This window comes from Macrobrachium nipponense, chromosome 27 (assembly GCF_015104395.2).
Source record: "Macrobrachium nipponense isolate FS-2020 chromosome 27, ASM1510439v2, whole genome shotgun sequence".
NCBI lineage: Eukaryota > Metazoa > Arthropoda > Malacostraca > Decapoda > Palaemonidae > Macrobrachium > Macrobrachium nipponense.
This window is the reverse complement of record NC_087216.1, coordinates 71,764,922-71,784,921: the sequence shown is the minus strand read 5'-3', so window position 1 is coordinate 71,784,921 and position 20,000 is coordinate 71,764,922. Positions and strand designations below refer to the sequence as shown.

Sequence of the window (20,000 nt, the reverse complement as noted above, 5' to 3'; positions counted from 1 at the left end):
TGGGGTTATTCAGCACCAAATTGGAAAGGACGGAACACAGTACGAAAGGAGATTTAGTAAGCAAGGAAACCTCTTCCTGCAATGTTTTATTCTTTCGCTGCAGTCGACTTCAGAATAACAGGAACCCACTACCAAAGTCCAATTTTTAAAAGTCCCTTCCATACAATTCTACGAGTGTATTTTCCACACAGTCTGGCTCTTGCCCGCTAACTGTACATCTGCTGTCCCAGGACAATAGAATTCAGCGCCATTCCTAGTACTCTCCTCTTTCCACCATCTACATTTCATTGCCTACCGGACCTGCAGTAGCCCCGGCCCCAAAGACAAATTTAATGGAGTGTTACATAAAGTCAATTCATAGAAGTGACCTAAAACTTATTCATGAGAGATCAAAGGGAGCAGCATTCATTCCATGACTAATAGTTTAGGGAAAGAATAATAATAGCAAATCCACACTGCACGAACAGCAATAATTAAGAATAACAAGGAACCAAACTATACTAGGAAATGCTGGGTATTCAGATTAGAGGAAGAAACAAGATAACCTTTATTACTAGAACTTAGAATAAATGACAAATAAGAGTCAATCCCCAAGAACTTTAGCAGTGAAAGCCTACAGCTTGCAGAGCACTGCCATGGTCTGATAGAAGACAGCATGACTTTAGGCCCTACATGAATGACCAAACCTGACAACGTAAAGTACGAGCGATGGTACCAAACAGCCTGTCTTACCACACACCGTTCACATGGAATGGAATATATGATTGTGGCCAAAGGCCTAGTGCTAGGACCTGAGGTCATTCAGCACAGGAATTGAGGGTCGAAAGGTTTTCAGGGTATAAAAGGGCAACAACTTAACAGTTACACCATGAAACAAAAGTCAAGAGAAAGTGGAGAGCAAGATGGAAGAGTAAGAATATGAATGGGGGTAGTTAACAAAAATTATATTATTGCTTAACCAGACCGCTGAGCTGATGAACAGCTCTCCAAGGACTGGCCCAAAGGTTAGACATTTACGTGGCCAGGAAACCAATTGGTTTACTTAGCAACGAGCCTCACAGCTTACTGTGGGACCTGCAACACATCGAGAAATGAATTTCTATCACGAGAAATAAATTCCTCCGATTCCTTGTTGGAAGAGCTGGGAATCACACCAGGACTCGGATTGGTAGTCGATTGTTTGTTTGTTTGTTTGTATGGTGCTTTTACATTGCAAGGAACCAGTGGTTATTCAGGAACGGGACCAACGGCTTTACGTGAATTCCGAAACACATCCAGCGTGAACTTCCATCACCAGGAAGATTGGTAGTCGAGGATGTAACACTCTTCACTCTTCTAACGAGGAACTACAATAGAGTAAAAAGGAAAGAAAGGAAATGATGATCGGTATCCTCATTAAGCCACGTCCATAACAGAGCAATACGCATGCTGCCAATCCGTTCGATAATTAGCCAACCAAGAAAACATCCAGATAGTTTACGAATCAAATCTCTCAAACAAAACTTAGCAAGGGTAGAATAGCAAGTAGCAAGTCCACAGCTCTGGTCAAAGATTAGCTGCAATCGCATGATAAATCTATGTCTGGGACGAGTAAAATTGATAAAATTGCTAACCCTCGTAACTACCTAATGATTTTCTACAACATACGTATGAGCATGGCTCGCAACTCATGTTGCAGTTGATGATTCGTAATGGTTTTTCAGCGGATTATGTTCAAAAGTCCATTAAGTTAAGTCTGGTTTACTAAATTGGGATGGGCCTATCCCCTCTTTAACAGTTTCTTCTGAAAACCAAATCAAGCTTTAAAAAAGGGGAACTCCAAATTGAAAACAATCTTAAAAAGTTGACAATTATGGTGGTACGTCTACCATTTACCATGTAGAGATTAATGGTACCTACAGCACAATGAACCATGCCTGAGGCAAGCTGCCAGTAATATGCACCTTTCTCTCTCTCTCTCTCTCTCTCTCTCATCTCTCTCTCTCGTCCTCATCTCTCTCTCTCTCTATCTCTCTCTCTCTCCGCTCTCTCTCTTTTGAATTTTCTACATCCTTTCGGTTTTGAGTCACATTCCCCAACCCGGGTAGTATATCCATACCCAACCCCTTATCACCCCACCCGCTCATAGATGGTTTCTGATAATGCGATGACTCACTTTTTTTTTATCTTGTTTCAATCATTGACAATTTTTGTGGTCCCTGAATGAGGTACGTGTGTGTATGAATGTATGCGCACTGGGAAGAGAGAGAAGGAGAGAAGAGAGGAGAGGGAGAGAGAGAGAGAGAGAGAGAGAGAGATAGAGAGAGAGAGAGAGAGAGAGGACCGAGAGAGAGGTGTAATAATGTTCCCCCATAAGGTTCTCCAAAGGCAAAATCAAGAAGATTATCTTGGTAGTATTATTGTTCCCACTGGAGGAGGACTTATTATAACCACTCTTAATATAAATGATTGCAGGTAACATTATTTTCTAACAGGAATGTAAAAACAATGTGGATTTTATAAACATACAAAGTTAAAAGGAATATCACTGAATCTGGTATCATCTAGTCAAATATGGAAAATGTTCTAAATTTAAGTTTTACTTCATAATGAAGAAGTTGTAGATAAATATAAGCAACAAATTTAATATATCAGTTTTACATGTTTTTGGACTATATAGACACGTTGTAGTTTCTGTTAGGGTTAAATCTATGTTTAAGTTTGTGACCGTTTGATATCCGATAATCCTGAATTATCTCTATTTTGATTTTCTCCCTTCTGACAAATAACTAACCATCTGGTATTCTTCATCTTTTTGTTTACCTGATAACTTTCTTTCCAACTCTATTTCATTTGTTCCTTGACAATGTCTTAGTAAAGACGAAAGCACTTGGATTTCTGCCTATCATTATCCTGTGGTATTCGCTTATATATATATATATATATATATATATATATATATATATATATATATATATATATATATATATATATATATATATATATTATATATATATATATATATATATATACATCCATCGAAAAATCCAGTCTATATTCGCTGCTTTTTTTTAATGCTACTCGCTCTCTCTCTCTCTCTCTCTCTCTCTCTCTCTCTCTCTCTCATAATACAACGAAGCATATCAGATATATATAAAATAACCCCAGTGACTCAAACCCCGAAAAATTTAGACAAATTGAAAATGACACACACACACACACACAACACACACACACACACACACAGAGAGAGAGAGAGAGAGAGAGAGAGAGAGAGAGAGAGAGAGAGAGAAGCATAAAAAAAGGCAACGAATGTAGACTCTGTTTTTTTTCAGTTTTGTGAAGAAGAAGAAGAAGAAGGAATAAGAAGAAGAAGAAGAAGAAGAAGAAACACCTGAAAATGATTAAATAAAGAAGGGTGCAGTCGTTGCAAAGGCCAGAAAGACAATCCCCGTTGGCCTAAATGTCATACCCAGGGGTATGACATTGGGTATTAGGAGATATCGGCTGCTAATGACCCTCTTGTGTATACATATGGCTGCCATGTCGGTCTCTTTTCATATGTATGTATGTATTTGTATGTATGTATGTATGTATGTATGTATATGTGATCATATTCCCCGTCGTAAACTGCCATCAACTGAGAGAGAGAGAGAGAGAGAGAGAGAGAGAGAGAGAGAGGAGAGAGAGAGAGAGAGAGAGAGAGAGAGAGAGAGAGAGAGAGAGAGAGAGAGAGAAATTAACAAGAATAGAAGAGTTAGCCATTATATTTCTTTTTTCTACGAGTATACCGAAATCATAGAAAATGAATGACTTTGTATTACAGGGCTGACTAAAGACAATATTACGACTTGTTTTTGAGTGCTTAAATAAATGTATCAATACTTTTAAGGCCCATTATAGCTTTCTCATCAAGGAAAATACGATTGCCAAGTCGTCTTGGGAGAGAGAGAGAGAGAGAGAAGAGAGAGAGAGAGAGAGAGGAGAGAGAGATGGGTTTTGATAAATGAGGCTGTGTTCTCTACGTCTCAAATAATGAGTCTTATTATATTAATATCTATGTATCTATATATTTTATTGAATATATATATATATATATATATATATATATATATATATATATAATATATAAATATATACATACATACATATATATATATATATTATATATCTATATATATATTGTAATGGGAAACAATATTCCATTAATTATTAGTGATTTATTAAGGAATTGATTCATCATCCTCCTCTAATATCTTTACACTACTGTTGTAAGAGTGATTGGAACTGTAAAATGTTTTCGTTTTTGTTGTGGACACGAGTGCATGGTGGTAGTTTAAGCCAGTCCCTTTTTTTTGTTTATCTTTCATTTTGAGTAGGGGTGGAGCGCTGTCCTGATCTTTCATCTGCATTTTGGTAACACTAGCAAAACATGAAAGGATCACGAATGATCTCGAGGGTGAGAAGGACGTCACCGGTAACCACCCTTCATTTTGGCCTATTTTACCAAGTTAGGTTAATAAAAACCGAAATATTATCTATCCCTTACAAGGTAGCCTTTTTAAAGTCGTAATATTACCGTTAGTTCATTAGTTGGAACAGATCACTGTCATGAAAGAACAGTAATAGCAGACGAGCATTCAAGTGCAAAGTTGCATGCCCAGTCGAACGTGATTACAGAATGCCGTTAACGTCAAAAAAAATTTTCATTGTCGTGAAAGATGCTTCACGTTCATTAGTTGTCATGAGATTTTGCTGTGTTAGTTTGAGTTGTAACTTAGCGTTTTGATAGGGTTGTAAAAATGTTAAAAAAGGTAGTTATAAAAGTTTTTTGTTTGTTTAAATTTTTTCAAATACCAGTGCCAAAGGGTACCCAAAAATGGCCGGTCCTAACAGGGCATCTTGGGTTACCCCTACCTCTCTCATGGAAATTTCCACTGCTGATCATGATCTTAGACTAGGCTATACAGTAATTTAAGAAGGCCTACCCTAGACTAATCTTGTTTGAATGAGGAATTATGACTATTTTGGTAAATATAGTTAGGCTAGATATGTATATAAATTCATGGAAAACTTAATTACATAGGACTTAGCCTGTACCTTCATTAAACTAACCTAACTTTGTGGCCTATTGTAACCTAGTAAAAAATCAGCCATGCAAACTTTGCATAGGCTATTCTTAACGATTTTCTGAAGAGGCCTAGGCTAGTCTATATCCTGTTTAAAAGGCACCTAGGCCTAAATTTTACCTCTTTATTTTAGTGTAAGAGTTTTTCTCAGAAATCTTTCAGGTAGCCTTATCCATTGACATTATTGTGTACAAACATTTAGTACTGTGTGACAGTATGGGTATCAAATGATTCCAAGGCTGCTCCACGTTTGATAATTATCCTATTATGAAGGAAAAGCAATTCCCATAGTAAGTAGTTTGATTGTACTTTTTTTAGGTCTCTAAAAACATAAAGAGTTATTTTTGTTGTTGTTGTTTTAAACTACTCACATTGTATTGTTTTCTGGAAATCAAAAATTAAATAAAGGAATATTTTCCAGGAAACTAGTCCAGGAGTTCTGAAGATATTAGGTGAATTAACCCAAGTCCAGGAGACAATAGGCCCTGGGAGAAATTTTGGCATGATGTAATGAGTAATAAAGAAACGAGCTGAGTACCAGGAATTTTCTTCAATTCCATCATACCTTACCCCTAAAATGGAAATCAGCACTTCAATTGCCTCCCAGTGGGAAGACATCACCTGGCCTCATCAGTAATAAGACCCATACACACAAGGAATATCATGTGAATTAGCTGGTAGGACAGGCCTACCCTAATCCTAGGCAGCGTAAACATCAATCTTTCATGCCCACTGTGTCAACTATGACACAGTATCATTCTCCGATCCGTTTTCAGGCAAGAAGACTGACAACAGTGCATATGTTTAATTAGTACCTAGTATTATTGTTTTATTTCCACATATATCTTAATGTCTTGGGTGAAAAATCTCCCGTGACATATACATATATATTTATCTAAATATATATATATACATATATATATATATATACATATATATATATATATATATATATATATATATATATAGATATATATATATATATATATAGTATAGTGAACGCCCTCGTCTCTGCATATCTGGAGCTGCCGTGATGAAGATAGGAACGCGCTACAAGGAGACCTTAACAAAGTATATGATTGGGCAGAGGTAAATAGGATGGTATTTAACTCTGATTAATTTGAAATCATTAATTATGGAGACAAAGAAGGAAAGCTATATGCATATAGGGGACCTAATAATGAGACAATCACAAATAAGTAAGCAGTTAAAGACCTTGGTGGGATGATGAATAGGAACATGTTATGCAATGATCAAATAGCAATTCTATTGGCAAAATGTAAAGCAAAAATGGGAATGTTGTTACGGCACTTCAAAACAACAAAAGCTGAACACATGATTATGCTTTATAAAACATATGTTCGTAGTCCACTTGAATATTGCAATATAATATGGTACCCATACTATCAAAAGGATGTTGCACAAATAGCGAGTGTACAAAGGTCCTTTACAGCTAGAATAGAAGAAGTTAAGGAACCTTGACTACTGGGAAAGACTACAATCCTTAAAATTATATAGTCTAAAGAGAAGAGAACGATACAGATAATTCAGGCATGGAAACAGATAAGAAGGAATAGCCGAAACATCATGGAGCTAAAAGTATCAGAAAGAGTAAGCAGAGGTAGATTGATAGTGCCCAAAACTATACCAGGAAAAATAAGGAAATCACACAGGACATTAATCCACTACGCACCAGCATCGATAATGCAGCGTCTATTCAATGCGTTGCCAGCTCATCTGAGGAATATATCAGGAGTGAGCGTAGATGTGTTTAAGAATAAGCTCGACAAATATCTAAGCTGCATCCCAGACCATCCAAGATTGGAAGATGCAAAATATACCGGAAGATGTACTAGCAACTCTCTGGTAGACATTAGAGGTGCCTCACACTGAGGGACCTGGGGCAACCCGAACAAGATGTAAGGTCTGTAAGGTCTCTCTCTCTCTCTCTCTCTCTCTCTCTCATTCTTCTTCTTCTTCTTCTTCTTCTTATCTCTCTCTCTCTCTCTCTCTCTCTCTCTCTCTCTCTCTCTCTGTTATCTATATCTCAAATAATATGATGATTGAGGCGTCCTATTATTATATCTATATATCTTCATTTGAGACTGGAATTGCTTTCTTCTTCTTCTTCTTCTTCTTCCGGCCCTGGAATGATTAGACAAATGTTGTTGTTGTTGTTGTTGTACCAGAAGGAATGGAAAGACGAAGAAATAAAGAGGATTATCAACAGGCGGATTTTGATGTTAATTTTAGTATTATTCCCATAGGAGAACTCAACCAAAATCCGGATCAGAAGAAGAAGAAGAAAGTGAGGGAAAACCGGGACTATCAATAAGTCCTTCCGTAGTTCTTCTTTTTTTCTACATTTTCCACTTCACACAGTGTGTGTGTGTGTGTCTGTGTGATCATATACCCCATCGTAAACTGCCAACAACTCGTGGGAAAATCCTGCTATTGAATCATAAATATAGACAACTTTCTTTGTCGTAGGTAAATATTTAATCTTCATCTCTCTCTCTCTCTCTCTCTCTCTCTCTCTCTCTCTCTCTCTCTCTCTCTCTCTCTCTCTTGAGATATATAGTGCATGTTGAAGCCTCATAGACGACAAACTTGGTTCACATGCAGCAGCTGATGTGGGAGGAAGAACTTATGGCTATTGTCAGTAGTCGGGAAAGAAAGGCATCTTTGTAAGGTGACATGAATGAAGACAGTTGTAACGAGAGTGGTGATCTTGACTCCCTCTAAATCCTTGCAGTGAATGAGCCTTTTGGCTTGGCGTTTTTTTCTACAGCTAATTAGCCGGCCACTCACGTCAGGTGGGATCTGTAATACCCGACGCGGTTTAAGCAAATTTGAATGTGAGTGGGGTGTTATTTAGTCATTTACCAAGAAACGGCACAGAAGAGGATATCGTTCAACATGTCAGACTTTCGGTAGATAAAGAGTTCTGGACGAGGTCCTTCGAGATTTATAAGTCGTAGCAATGTCTGTGGAATATAAAAAGTAAAGAATATTCTGACAAACACAAAAGAAATGCAGCTTATTAATTGATATTTGAGAAACTAAAGGAAAGTGTCCTGATGCAACGAAAGAGACGGTGAACAATAAGATAAATAATAAATATAAGACCTTCATATCGGAAAGAAATAAGGAAAGTAGAGGCATCTAAGAAATCAGGAAGTGGTACATAAGACGATTTGTCCTGTATAATCATATTATATATATAAATATATATATATATATATATATATATATATAAATATATATATATATATATATATAACTATATATATATATAGTTATATAATAATAATATAATAATAATAATATGCTTTATTTTCGCTCGGGGCCATATACATTGAATATACAAAATACAGACAGTAGCAAACACAATCTAGATACATGTGACATGATAAAATAGAAAAAGAAAATGAATAATCGGCACTTAACCACAGGTACTGAGGTAGCATAAAAGCTAGTAATCATCATACTGGTAATAAACAGTAATAATATTGGTGAGAAAAAAAAAAATATGCATTGAGAGTAATAACAGATGGTGCATATATTATATAACTCAAATTTCAACTAGAGACCTTAGGTGTTACAGTAGTCAGGTCCAGAGGGCTTAATACATAAATTAAATGTAAATAAAACTTTAACTTGATAGTAATCACAGTAATAATGAAAAAAAAAAAAAAAAAAAAAAAAATAAAAGAAAATATCAGCAATAAATGTAATAATGACAAAAACTGCAGATGACATCTTGCCAATACAGAGATTAAATATATATATATATATTTACATATTTTTCTAATTTCTTTACATACTGAATATTGTAAAATATATAATTGCCATTGACCTTATGCGTGTAAACAAAATTGAATCACATTAAACTTTCATTCACCATGATGTTGGAGACTGAAGGACGTAGCGTTTCTAGATATATATATATATATATATATATATATATATATATATATATATATATTTATATATATATATACATATATATATATATATATATATATATATATATATATATATATATATATATATGGATACATTGGATCAGAAATTTTGGAACGTGATAGATCCATAAAGAAAGGTATAAAGCCACGATGGAAAAATAAACAAAGGATTTTTCTGCAAGAATCTTACGACGTTCAAACGTCCTTTACTTAGCAGATGAACTAAGTAAAGGACATTTGAACGTCGAAAGATCTTGCGGAAAATCCGTTGCTCATTTTTCCCTCTTGGCTTATACCTTTATTTGTGTATATATATATATATATATATATACTATATATAAATATATATATATATATATATATATATATATACACACACACACATATATATATACACACACACATATATATATATATATAATATATATATATATATATATATATATATAGATATAGTGTGTATGTTTGTGTGAGCGTGTTTAATAGTAATGTATTTTATACAATACTTTAAGTAATCTCTCAAAACAAACAAAACAAATTGGTGCCTTGCTCAAGACGTTTTAATCGTTATATTCCAAAGTAAAAGAAAAATAAGAAAATAAACTGGGGATATTTTTTAACGAAATAAGAACTATGCTAAAGAGTTTCATAAACGATATATGATTTAAAAGAGAACTGGAGACAATTCAATAGTAAAATCATAATGGGAGGTAATGAAACCTCCCTCACACAGTTATAATTTTCATGTAGGTACTTGGTGCTGATTGCGAAATAGTGTAGCGTAATGACTGGTTACACAAAGATTTATTACTTTTTCACTTTCATAATTTCCTACACTAATTTTATACACAACAAACTGTTTGTTATAGTTGTAGAAGAGTCAATTATTTTGAGTTTCTAAAAGCTAGTGTATTTTTTTATCAAAGATACAAATATGTATATATACATGAGTTTTATTTATCTTTATATTATGTAGTCTTTGCAGAGAGTTGTCCAAATAGCTTAACATGTCTCCAGCATGACTCTTCCAAGAGCTTTGGGCGATATGGCCACACTCAATTTTATATCTGATAAGAACAGTCAGTCGCTAAGTAGATTAATGTGGCACTTGGCCTTTCATAGGGCGTTGTGGATTTCGTCATGCATGTCCTTTTGCACGACCTTATAATCTTTCTGCAAAATTGAATGTTGTCTCGTCCACCCCTTACGTTCATCATAGCAATCCCTGGAGCTACCTGTATTGCCTTTAAAAGCAATAAATGTGAGTTTTTCTCTCTTCAACACCAATCATTGACCCAATATTCTTTTTCGTGGCTTTTTTTCTTCATGGTTATACCGGGTGCAACGGCACAGTCTGAGCATATATGGTTCATTATCAGATATTCCTTTCGCCACGTCCGAACAGTGTGGCTGCCATTTCTTGATTTTGTTTTGGCATAGCCTTTAGACTATACTTACATATATTCAGAGGTCTGGATAAACTAACCTTTTATAATAATATACGTACATAGGTTACTTGGTAACTATAATCAGTTATAGAAGTTTTTAATGAATATTGGTAATGATCAGTTATTGTTTTAAAAGTAAAATGAGTGTTGGGTATCCAGTGCCATCTATATGGTTGCCCTTGGCCTTACAAGAAATGGTCTTGGTAGAATAGAAACCTTCATCCAAAGGCCAAGCACTGAGACCTAAGAGGTCATTCAGTGCTGAACTGGAAATTAAGAGTAAAAATGTCTGAAAAGGCGGGGCAAAAAACCTCAAGTATACTGCCTACAGTGCCCAGCATGAGGGGCACTGTTGACATGGCACCATAAGGGAAACAAGATACATATAATTTACGGATATGGCAGAACTGGGACGGCAAGGTTATTCAGTACTAATTTGACAAACTAGTGGGATTTTTATAATCATTTTAAGAACATACTTTAGTTTATGGCAAAAAACTGGGCAGTTTTGAATAGATAATTTCTAAGGTAAGAATATCTTGGTTTCACAAGACCAATAAGCTGATTAACAGCTCTCCTGTGGTTGACCCAAAAGGATTAGATATTTTTACATGGCTAAGAACTACTATGGGTTTCAGAGACAGTGCAAGCACGTTTTTTGGCAATAACTCTGTAATGGACACTCGTAATCAGTACGAGACTACTATAGTGTATTACACCCAGTGCCGTAATTTTATAAGCCCCCCTCCCCCCTCCATCACCGCCCCCCCCCCCCCCCCTTGTCTTCCTTCCCTCACCTTCCCTTCTCTCTCTCTGAAAGTTGCTTCAGTTTAAACTTTTGTATTTTTTCTTATCTATATATCTATCTATCTGTCTATCTATCTAATAATATAGATTGTTGTATATATCTAACGAATTCGGTTGTTAGCTGCCAGTTGACTGATTTATTTATGCATCGATCCGCTCATTTCTCTCTCTCTCTCTCTCTCTCCTCTCTCTCTCTCTCTCTCTCTCTCTCTGTGGTAGTGGTACCTAATGTAAATGGTTATTAGAAATCTGCAATAGACAACGATCCAAATTTTTCTAAATTACAAAATGATTTAGCTATTCCTACCCAGTCCACTTTCTCGTCACAAACACTGAAGTTGATACCATAACCGACAGCCGCTCTTGTTATATCATCTAACACTTTATCCGATAAATTACATACAAACTGAGGATTTGCATCTTTAGTCCAACCGCTGTTCTTGATGAGCTGTTTAAGTTTACGATCGAGTTTATTCTTCAGACGTCGACACTGGCTTCGTAACTTATGATAACAATAATCGCCCAATCGAGTCTTCCATTCCAAGGGGATTGCATGATTAAAACTATAACTATTTGACCTCAGGATTCTGAAAGCTTGTTCCACATCCAGTTTCGTTATTTCTATGTACTTTTGTAGTATAAGACGTTCATATTCTTCGAATGGTTTACTGGATAGGCCGCCATGTTTCTGGGATAAAAACGATTTTGGCATAACATGCTCACTCAAACACATACATAGAAAATTAAGTTGTAATTTTAGCTTGAGGGCTCTGATGAGGGAGGAGGAAAAATCAGCAACGAAAGGCTCCAGTGAAGGGTGGTAAAGATTCGCCTGGCATCCATAATGTTATACGATCACAAGTAACACGTAAGATTGTATATCAAGAGCCAGCGGGAAAAATGAAAAGCAGCAGTACCTAGTGCTTTCTTAAAGCTGTCATATTAATACAAGGCAGACGACTTCGAAGGATGAACCTCATATACAGAGGTGAAGGTCAACATATGTTTTTACGAGCCTTGCGCATTGTCATTCCCCAATATTTGCATCAAGAAATTGAATACATTAGAAAGATAGGGAAAGATGTATGTTATCCTTCACATATATTAGATATTTGTTATAAAAACCCCACAAAAAGTTTTATAGTGTAAGTAACACGGAGAAAGAAAATTCTAAGAACATTCTTAGTTTGCCTTATTTTAACGGATTTGAAACCATTAAATCATTGTTAAAAGCCTTTAAGGTCAACCTTGTTTTTTCCTATGATAACACACTAAAAGGAATGTTAATAAAAAATGGCCCCAGGGAAAGCAACAACATAATATATAAAATTCCCATGTATGGACTGCCCCTCTTTTTATCTCAGACAGTCGAGCAAGGGCTTAGAAGTAAGATTAAGCCAGCATAAATATTCTGTAAAAACAGGGCAAACATCTAATGCAATATTCATTCATTTAAGTGGAAACAACCACCGAATAAATTGGAGTGGTAGTTCAGTAATTGCAAGGTCAAAAGATGTCTTATAAAATCTTTTCGAATCTGCTATAATACAACTTACTTCGCATTGTAATTTTAATATTAGTCGTGGCCTGTTTCATTTAGACCCTTGTATTTGTAGCATGTTTAAGAATGACCTCAAAGATATAATTACAGACTTAAATACAAATTAGTTGCCTTAGAGATATCTTCGTTGTATAGTATGTGTTTGATATGATTTGTGAATAAGTTTTTGTTTACCAAAGTTCTGAATAGCTGTCACTCTATATTATCCTTTAATTGTCTTGTCCTTGTGTCTGCCAAAAACCACAGCCCAGTTGAATATTTTCATGTGTCCTGGGGTGACTTTCTCTGAAGCAACCAGCTGCCTTGAAAAAAAGAATCTAGTTGCCAAATATGTTTTTGTTAAGCTGTGGGTCGTGGTAACATTTGGCAATGATTTTATGATCGTTGCCATTTTAAGACACTGTTGCACTTATAACAGTGCTGGACACTGCCTCTATTTTTAATGATCGTTTGCATGAACAGGTTGACGGTATATGGCTACAGGATCAACCCTCTGTCCCATGTACAGGGTGTCCATAAAGTCCCAGTACCATTACAAGTATGTATTGCTTGGAACGGTACTGGGACTTTATGGACACCCTGTATTTTTGTTCTCTTTAGATCGGCTCTCCAAACTGACCAACCAATTCCTCTCGTCCACTGATAAATTACATCCTAATATCAAGTTTACATGAGAGAGAGAGAGAGAGAGAGAGAGAGAGAGAGAGAGAGAGAGAGAGAGAGAGAGAGAGAGAGGAAAATGATCGATTGTCATTTTTGGATGTTATAATGTTTCGACGTGGTGACAGTTTGAAAGCCTCCGTTAAAAAAAGAAGCAAAAAAAATTTCCAGGTCGAGGTTCGAACTTCTACGAGTATTATACTTGTTTTGATCATCTTCAACTCGATTCAATTTCTACCTGTCATTCCTATCATAAAGAGATATTGTTCTTGTATAAGTATTTTAAACTGATGGGTCTATGTTCTTGCCCCAGATGTCATTCGGAGACTTACGTATAGGATTGGGATCGACTAAACGACAGAGCTGATTCACATGATGGTGTCAGCCATCTTAGTACAAGTACTGGCTGCACTAGATTGTCCAATCCCGAATTTTCTCATATCAGAAATCGCACAAAAATGTGTAAAACCTGTACTAAATTATCCTGACTTCTCTGCTCGTCTTTGAGTCGTTATTAATTAAGTCATTTATAGCTCACAAGTTGAACTGATACACCTTTGTAGTAAGTAGGCTACAGTTGTAGTAGTACTATCTGGCTCGTGTCGGATCTTTGGTTCTTCTTAATGTAGTGTTGTATAATTTGTTGAGCCTCCATTTTAATAATATTTTGTCTTTTTAATATATATATATATATATATATTATATTTAATTTATATAATATATATATATATATATATATATATATATATATAGATATATATATATATATATATATATATACACATACACACACACACACACACACACACACACATATATATATATGTATAATATATATATATATATATACATATATATATATATATATATATATATATATATATATATATATATATATATATATATATATATATATATATATATATATATATATATATATATATGCAATCAGGTCTGGCAACAAAAAAGAACAGAAAGGAAAAATGAAAAACCACAAAAAAACACTGGAACAGAGTAATGCTACCAAAAGGTTATATATACAAAAAAAGTATCATGTACAAACATAAAAAACGAAATAAAGCAATATTAGAAGAAACAAGTACCTACTCTAGAAGACTTTAACACACTCACTAAAAATGCAGCATTCTTTTCCCCATGTACGTCGTCACAACAATCAACATGAGACTAGTTCGGGAGCCATGATGTCTTTGCATTTAAATGAGCTCCTAATGGTGTACTCCTTCTGAGGTTTGAACGCACCCCTGACGTTAAAATGGGGATTAAAGCTCTCTTAAAAGTTTTATCGGTCTATTCTTAACAGGAAAAACTCGAACACAAAACGCCATGCAAGCACGTGTGCGATGGTTTGGACACCTATGAAGATCTGTTAGGACAAACGGGCTTTTAGCAACACCACCATTCAGTGCCATATATACGGGAACATAAAGGAAAAGCGACAAACCTTCCTTGCTTAGACCTCGGTTTCCTTTCTCTAGTCGAGTGGACGCCGTGGGGCTGGAATTATGGAAAGTCTTAACAATTTAAAGTTGAAACCTTCCCTCAGTAACAACGTACAAGTAGGTCCACGGAGATGCTGTATTTTTTCATTTTTAGAATCACGCTGCACCCAAATGGTTGAAGTTATCCTGAAAACCAATAAAAATCATGACAGCAAACCCAATGCTCTGACCACTCAACATGCCACTTCAACGCAATGTATGTATTGGAAAGTGTTCAAAATGGCATTAAACATAATAGCTACTCCATTGGGCCATTTCTAACTCGTCATCCTCTTTCTTATTGTCACAGTCCTGCAGTGTACAGGCTGGTGTGCTTACAGGGTAATACATTGTGGATGCATGATCTCACACATTTGCAGGACATCAGTAACAAATTCCTCATCTCCATCTTCTCCAAATAGCTGCTTTTTTTCCGGAGACAATTCTCTATTTCCCCATCCGGGATATTTCATATCTCTGATGCATTTCCCGCCCTGCTCTTTGCAATGCACGGATGCATACTGCAGGCAAACGCTTCCACACTGCATGGAAAACAGTTCATCTGCAACTCTCCACTTTCTCTCCCCAGGAGAGGAGAGAATTCCCGAAATATATCGTTCGAACGAATCGACTTAACTGCTTTGATCTGTAGACAGTAACCTATTTACGTTAAACGAAAACCAGACAAGAAATAATGGATGGAAACTAGAACTGAAGAGATACAACACATCCCATTGTGGGAACTTCTTTACAAACAAGATATGTGACACGTGGAATAAACTGCCACCAGAAGTTGTAAACAGCAACAGTGTGGAAGAGTTTAAAAGAAAGCTAGACAGAATCATTAAGAAGACACTGTGAATGCACAGTAAAACCTACTCCTGTTCTTCAGTGCTTCAGTCATATAGTAATGCCTGCTCACTGACTGAAGGTCTTTCCTTGGACAAAAGACGTTAGTGGCTATGAAAACATAGCCAAAAAACCAAAAACAAAGTAATGTATTACAGGACACACAACACGTTTATCACTCCACGGAAGGTCCTCAAGGTATCCATTTTCCTTAAAATCCTGAAAATAAGAGCGTATGACTATAAGGGTAGAATACCTCCTCTGTCAAAAAGGAAACTCTTTGTAATATCGTTAGAGATATATTTTAAATACCTCTAGGTTAAACTTCCTGGAATAACTTCGGAAAAATTGGTTAAAAATCACTTTTTTTTGTCATAAAATCGTAAAATTTGGCCGAGAGAGCAGAAATAAAATTACGTATACTACACAAGAGTATCTAGAGAATTTAATTCTGAGTTAAATAAAAGTAACTTCACGAAAAATAGGAAGACTTTGAGTGAAGTTATGGCTAAATGACTGAACGCATAACGTAGCAGATTGAAGACGGCGGCAGTTTTTAAAACATCCATATTGGAGGTTCTGGTGGGTAAAAGTCAGAAGAAAGCGCGCATTTATAAATGCAGGCATATTGTTAGGACAAGTGTTACTGAATGCTGAAAAAAATGGCACACAGCAACAGTAACGTACTATGCTATACTCGTTAACAACACTGACGCCATCCTCTGGTTGGGAAACCCAAGAAGAAGAACGATCTCTATTATAGGAATTGGTTTACTCTCTCTCTCTCTCTCTCTCTCTCTCTCTCTCTCTCTCTCTCTCTCTCTCTCTCTCGGACAACGTAGCTACTTCTTAAGCAGGGCATTTTGAACCATGAATATGGCGAAGGTTTATCTGAAAATATACTGACTACACACACACACACACACACAATGTCAGTTAAGACTAGCTCATTATGAAACTTGCACAATAAAGTTCTTAAATTCTATGTTTCTTTTTTTATTACTTTTTGCACCACGGCGTGTCCCTAGGGATCCTAGGATATTATACCCTTTAAGCAAGGACTTTTATTTATAGACGAGTGGGGGCGGGGTTGGGGGTGGGCGTAGCGGCTGATGCATGTCAAGCAACGCACGCCCTCCTGATCATCTCTCTGGGAATTCAGACTTCAGTGAGAGGACGAACGCCATTAGAGCAAGTAGTACTACTAAGCTCACATCTCATACTCTACAGAGATGCAGTGTTCGAGCACGGCCGTTGCTTCTTGCTTGCGTCTGCTTGCGACCATTTTTCTCCTCCTTGCAATGGCTGGTCGCTGCCACTCGCAGCAATTGGATAATATTCAGCTCAGCAGAATTCAAGGCTCCATCGAAACCCTCACTCACGTGGTACAAGGTGAGGAGGAGGGAAAGAGAGTTGTGAATCGTGTGAATTGTTGCATTTATTCGTATTTTTGTGCTCAAAAAGAACATTACAGTATTATGCACTGTAAAGTCCATATTGATTCTTTAGAATTATAATGTCCAATGTGGCCTAAAAAACCACAGGTTAACAAAAAAACATATTTTCAAACCAATGTTTCCGTTTTTATTTTCAAAGCTTTCGGAGAACGTCACCTCAGGAATCGGAAAGCTTTCGGAGGACGTCACCGCAGGAATCGGGAAAATTTTCAACTTTTTGGCCATAGGTGATTAATCAACGTTTTGTTATTCAATAATATATATATATATATATATATATATATATATATATATATATATATACATATATATATATATATATATATATATATATATATATATATATATATATATATATATATATATATATATATATATATATATATATATATATATATATATATATATGGGATAAACTGATCTTTAGAGTGATGGAAGATAGATTTTGTGAAGTGTTTATATGCAGCCAGATAAGCATGAGAGAGAGAGAGAGAGAGAGAGAGAGAGAGAGAGAGAGAGAGAGAGAATGGAGTCGGTCATTTGAATGGCTGGATGCAGAGCACAGGAGGAGGCAATATGGCTGACACGAGAAAAGTCTGTCGAATTGACTGCTCAAGATGTGAAGAGGGAAATTGAGTGAGATAATGAGCTATGATGGTGGCAGCTTAATCGAGTGTTTGGCCAGGGTGTGTAAGGTGAGTCTGGACTTTGGAAAGATTCCAAGGGAATGGGTCTAGGAAGAAATGGTTCCTTAGTATGAGGGAAGAGGTGATTCTGTAGGAGTTTAAAAGAATTGTTGGTAGGGGGCTATTTTCCACTTAAAACGACGGACAAGAAATAGATCTTAGAAGGTTTAAGGAGAAAAGCAAGATTGTTGAAGAGACGGTTAAGAGACCCTTATCGAAGCAGTAAAGGAAAAAAGCAGAGAAGCTACAGAGTAGAATATCGACAGATGAAAGTGATTAAAGTTTTGATGGTGAAAGCAGACTTTGTGCTGGAATTGATAGGCAACTTTAGAACCACCTGCAGTGAGCCATGCAAGAGACCAAGTGGGTGGTACTTGGCATTGCCAAATGAGGAACTAAACAGTCTTAAAAAATGACATGACATTTAATGCTGCTAAGAAACATCTTACTTTGACTTCCAGATCATCTTTACTGTGGAAAACGGTTGGCTGAAGCTGAGATCCATCCTGTTACTTCCTTGGCAAAGACACCAGCAACTGGGAACAGAGCCGTCAGAAATGCTTAGCCTTGGATTCCGACTTGGTCACAATCACTCGCGATGAGGAGTACAACTTCCTCCGTGGTGAGTACAAGTGACTGTGAGTTTAAATACTATTCAGGTAGCCACTACGGTGGTACCATCAACTTTGTTTCATCAGACAGATAAGTCACTGATCTAAGTTCAAATAGACCCAGCCAAAGACTTTCATCTTTAGTGCATTTAATATTACTAAACACAATACACTTTATAAGGAAGTTGCTGGTACTATATACCTGTAAGCCCAGAGGGGCCCCGTGCTACCATATAAAGGCTGTCCTTTCCTTTACTGGTACCAGCTCGTACCCTAAAAAAAAGAATCTTTCAAATGAGTTACACAGGAGCAAAGCTACATTATATGTATCACAAACTTCAAACAAATTACAAATCACCTATTTACATGGAATTTTTTGACAGCTGAATTATCTTGTTTTCAAGAATTGACCCATTAGATGAATATGGAGAACCACACTTTCCCTTTCAATCTAATCAGTTCTTCTCTTTGCAGATCTTGCAAAAGGTCACGACACCTATGTAGGACTGAGTGACCTGCAGGAAGAAGGGACCTACAGATGGGTTGCAGATGGCACCATCCACCAAATCGTTGAATCATGGTAAGAGCTGAAGTTGAAGTAATAGGAATTCGTGATTCATGATATAGTACCTAGATCAGAGAAGAGCGTTAGGCTTCTTCAAGAATACTGAGAGGAAGAAGCATAATTCGAATTATATCGGGCAATAGGGTCACAGACTCACTGGATCACACTTCGACTACTGAGAAATGATAACCAGAGTTAGACAGAGGACCATTTATCACTCTCCACAGTATCACGTGATGTATATTACAGGCTGTACCCCAATACTTGAAACTCCAACCACAGGTAGGCCTGTGTTCTGAACTTTTGCTAGAAGATCAATCCATTCAAAAGTTATTAAGCATTACTGATGAAACAGCTTTAAAAAAAGTATTGGGCTTTCAGATGGGACTCTTAAGTCTCCTTTATCTTATGCTCATCATTCCTTGGACAGGGTATTATAATTCCTACCCTCAGGACTAGGCACAAGTGTGGAGGACACTGGCAGCATTTTAGTACTAGGACTCTTCTAGTGTTACCATTCGTAAATGACAATGGAAGTGGTGTTTCTCAACATTGATTATCTTTCTCCCTCCAGGTGGGGTGAAGGCGAACCCAACAAACACGAGTCACGAGAACACTGTGTCCATTTCTTTCACTACAAAGGCGATCGCCTAAATGATCACATTTGTGCCAATGAGTTCAGGTAAGGAATTCATTATTATTTCATTGGATGAAATCTATTCGTACTGAACAAGTACACGTTGTGGCCATTGACTTGAAATTCAAGCTTCCAAAGAATATG

General features: G+C 36.3%; 1 protein-coding gene and 1 pseudogene across 1 annotated transcript in view; one reads left to right on the top strand and one right to left on the bottom strand.

The window, feature by feature from the left end:
- LOC135201074 (C-type lectin domain family 4 member E-like) overlaps positions 1-20,000 on the bottom strand; it is a 100,146-nt pseudogene that overhangs the window by 74,461 nt on the left and 5,685 nt on the right.
- The window catches only part of LOC135201075 (CD209 antigen-like), a 74,942-nt gene continuing 72,004 nt past the window's right edge, over positions 17,063-20,000 (top strand). The window contains 7 exon segments of the mRNA XM_064229961.1: positions 17,063-17,292; positions 17,495-17,584; positions 18,505-18,518; positions 18,520-18,546; positions 18,548-18,665; positions 19,129-19,234; positions 19,794-19,901. Of these exon segments, the coding sequence (XP_064086031.1) occupies positions 17,133-17,292; positions 17,495-17,584; positions 18,505-18,518; positions 18,520-18,546; positions 18,548-18,665; positions 19,129-19,234; positions 19,794-19,901 (623 nt within the window). The 5' untranslated portion in view covers positions 17,063-17,132.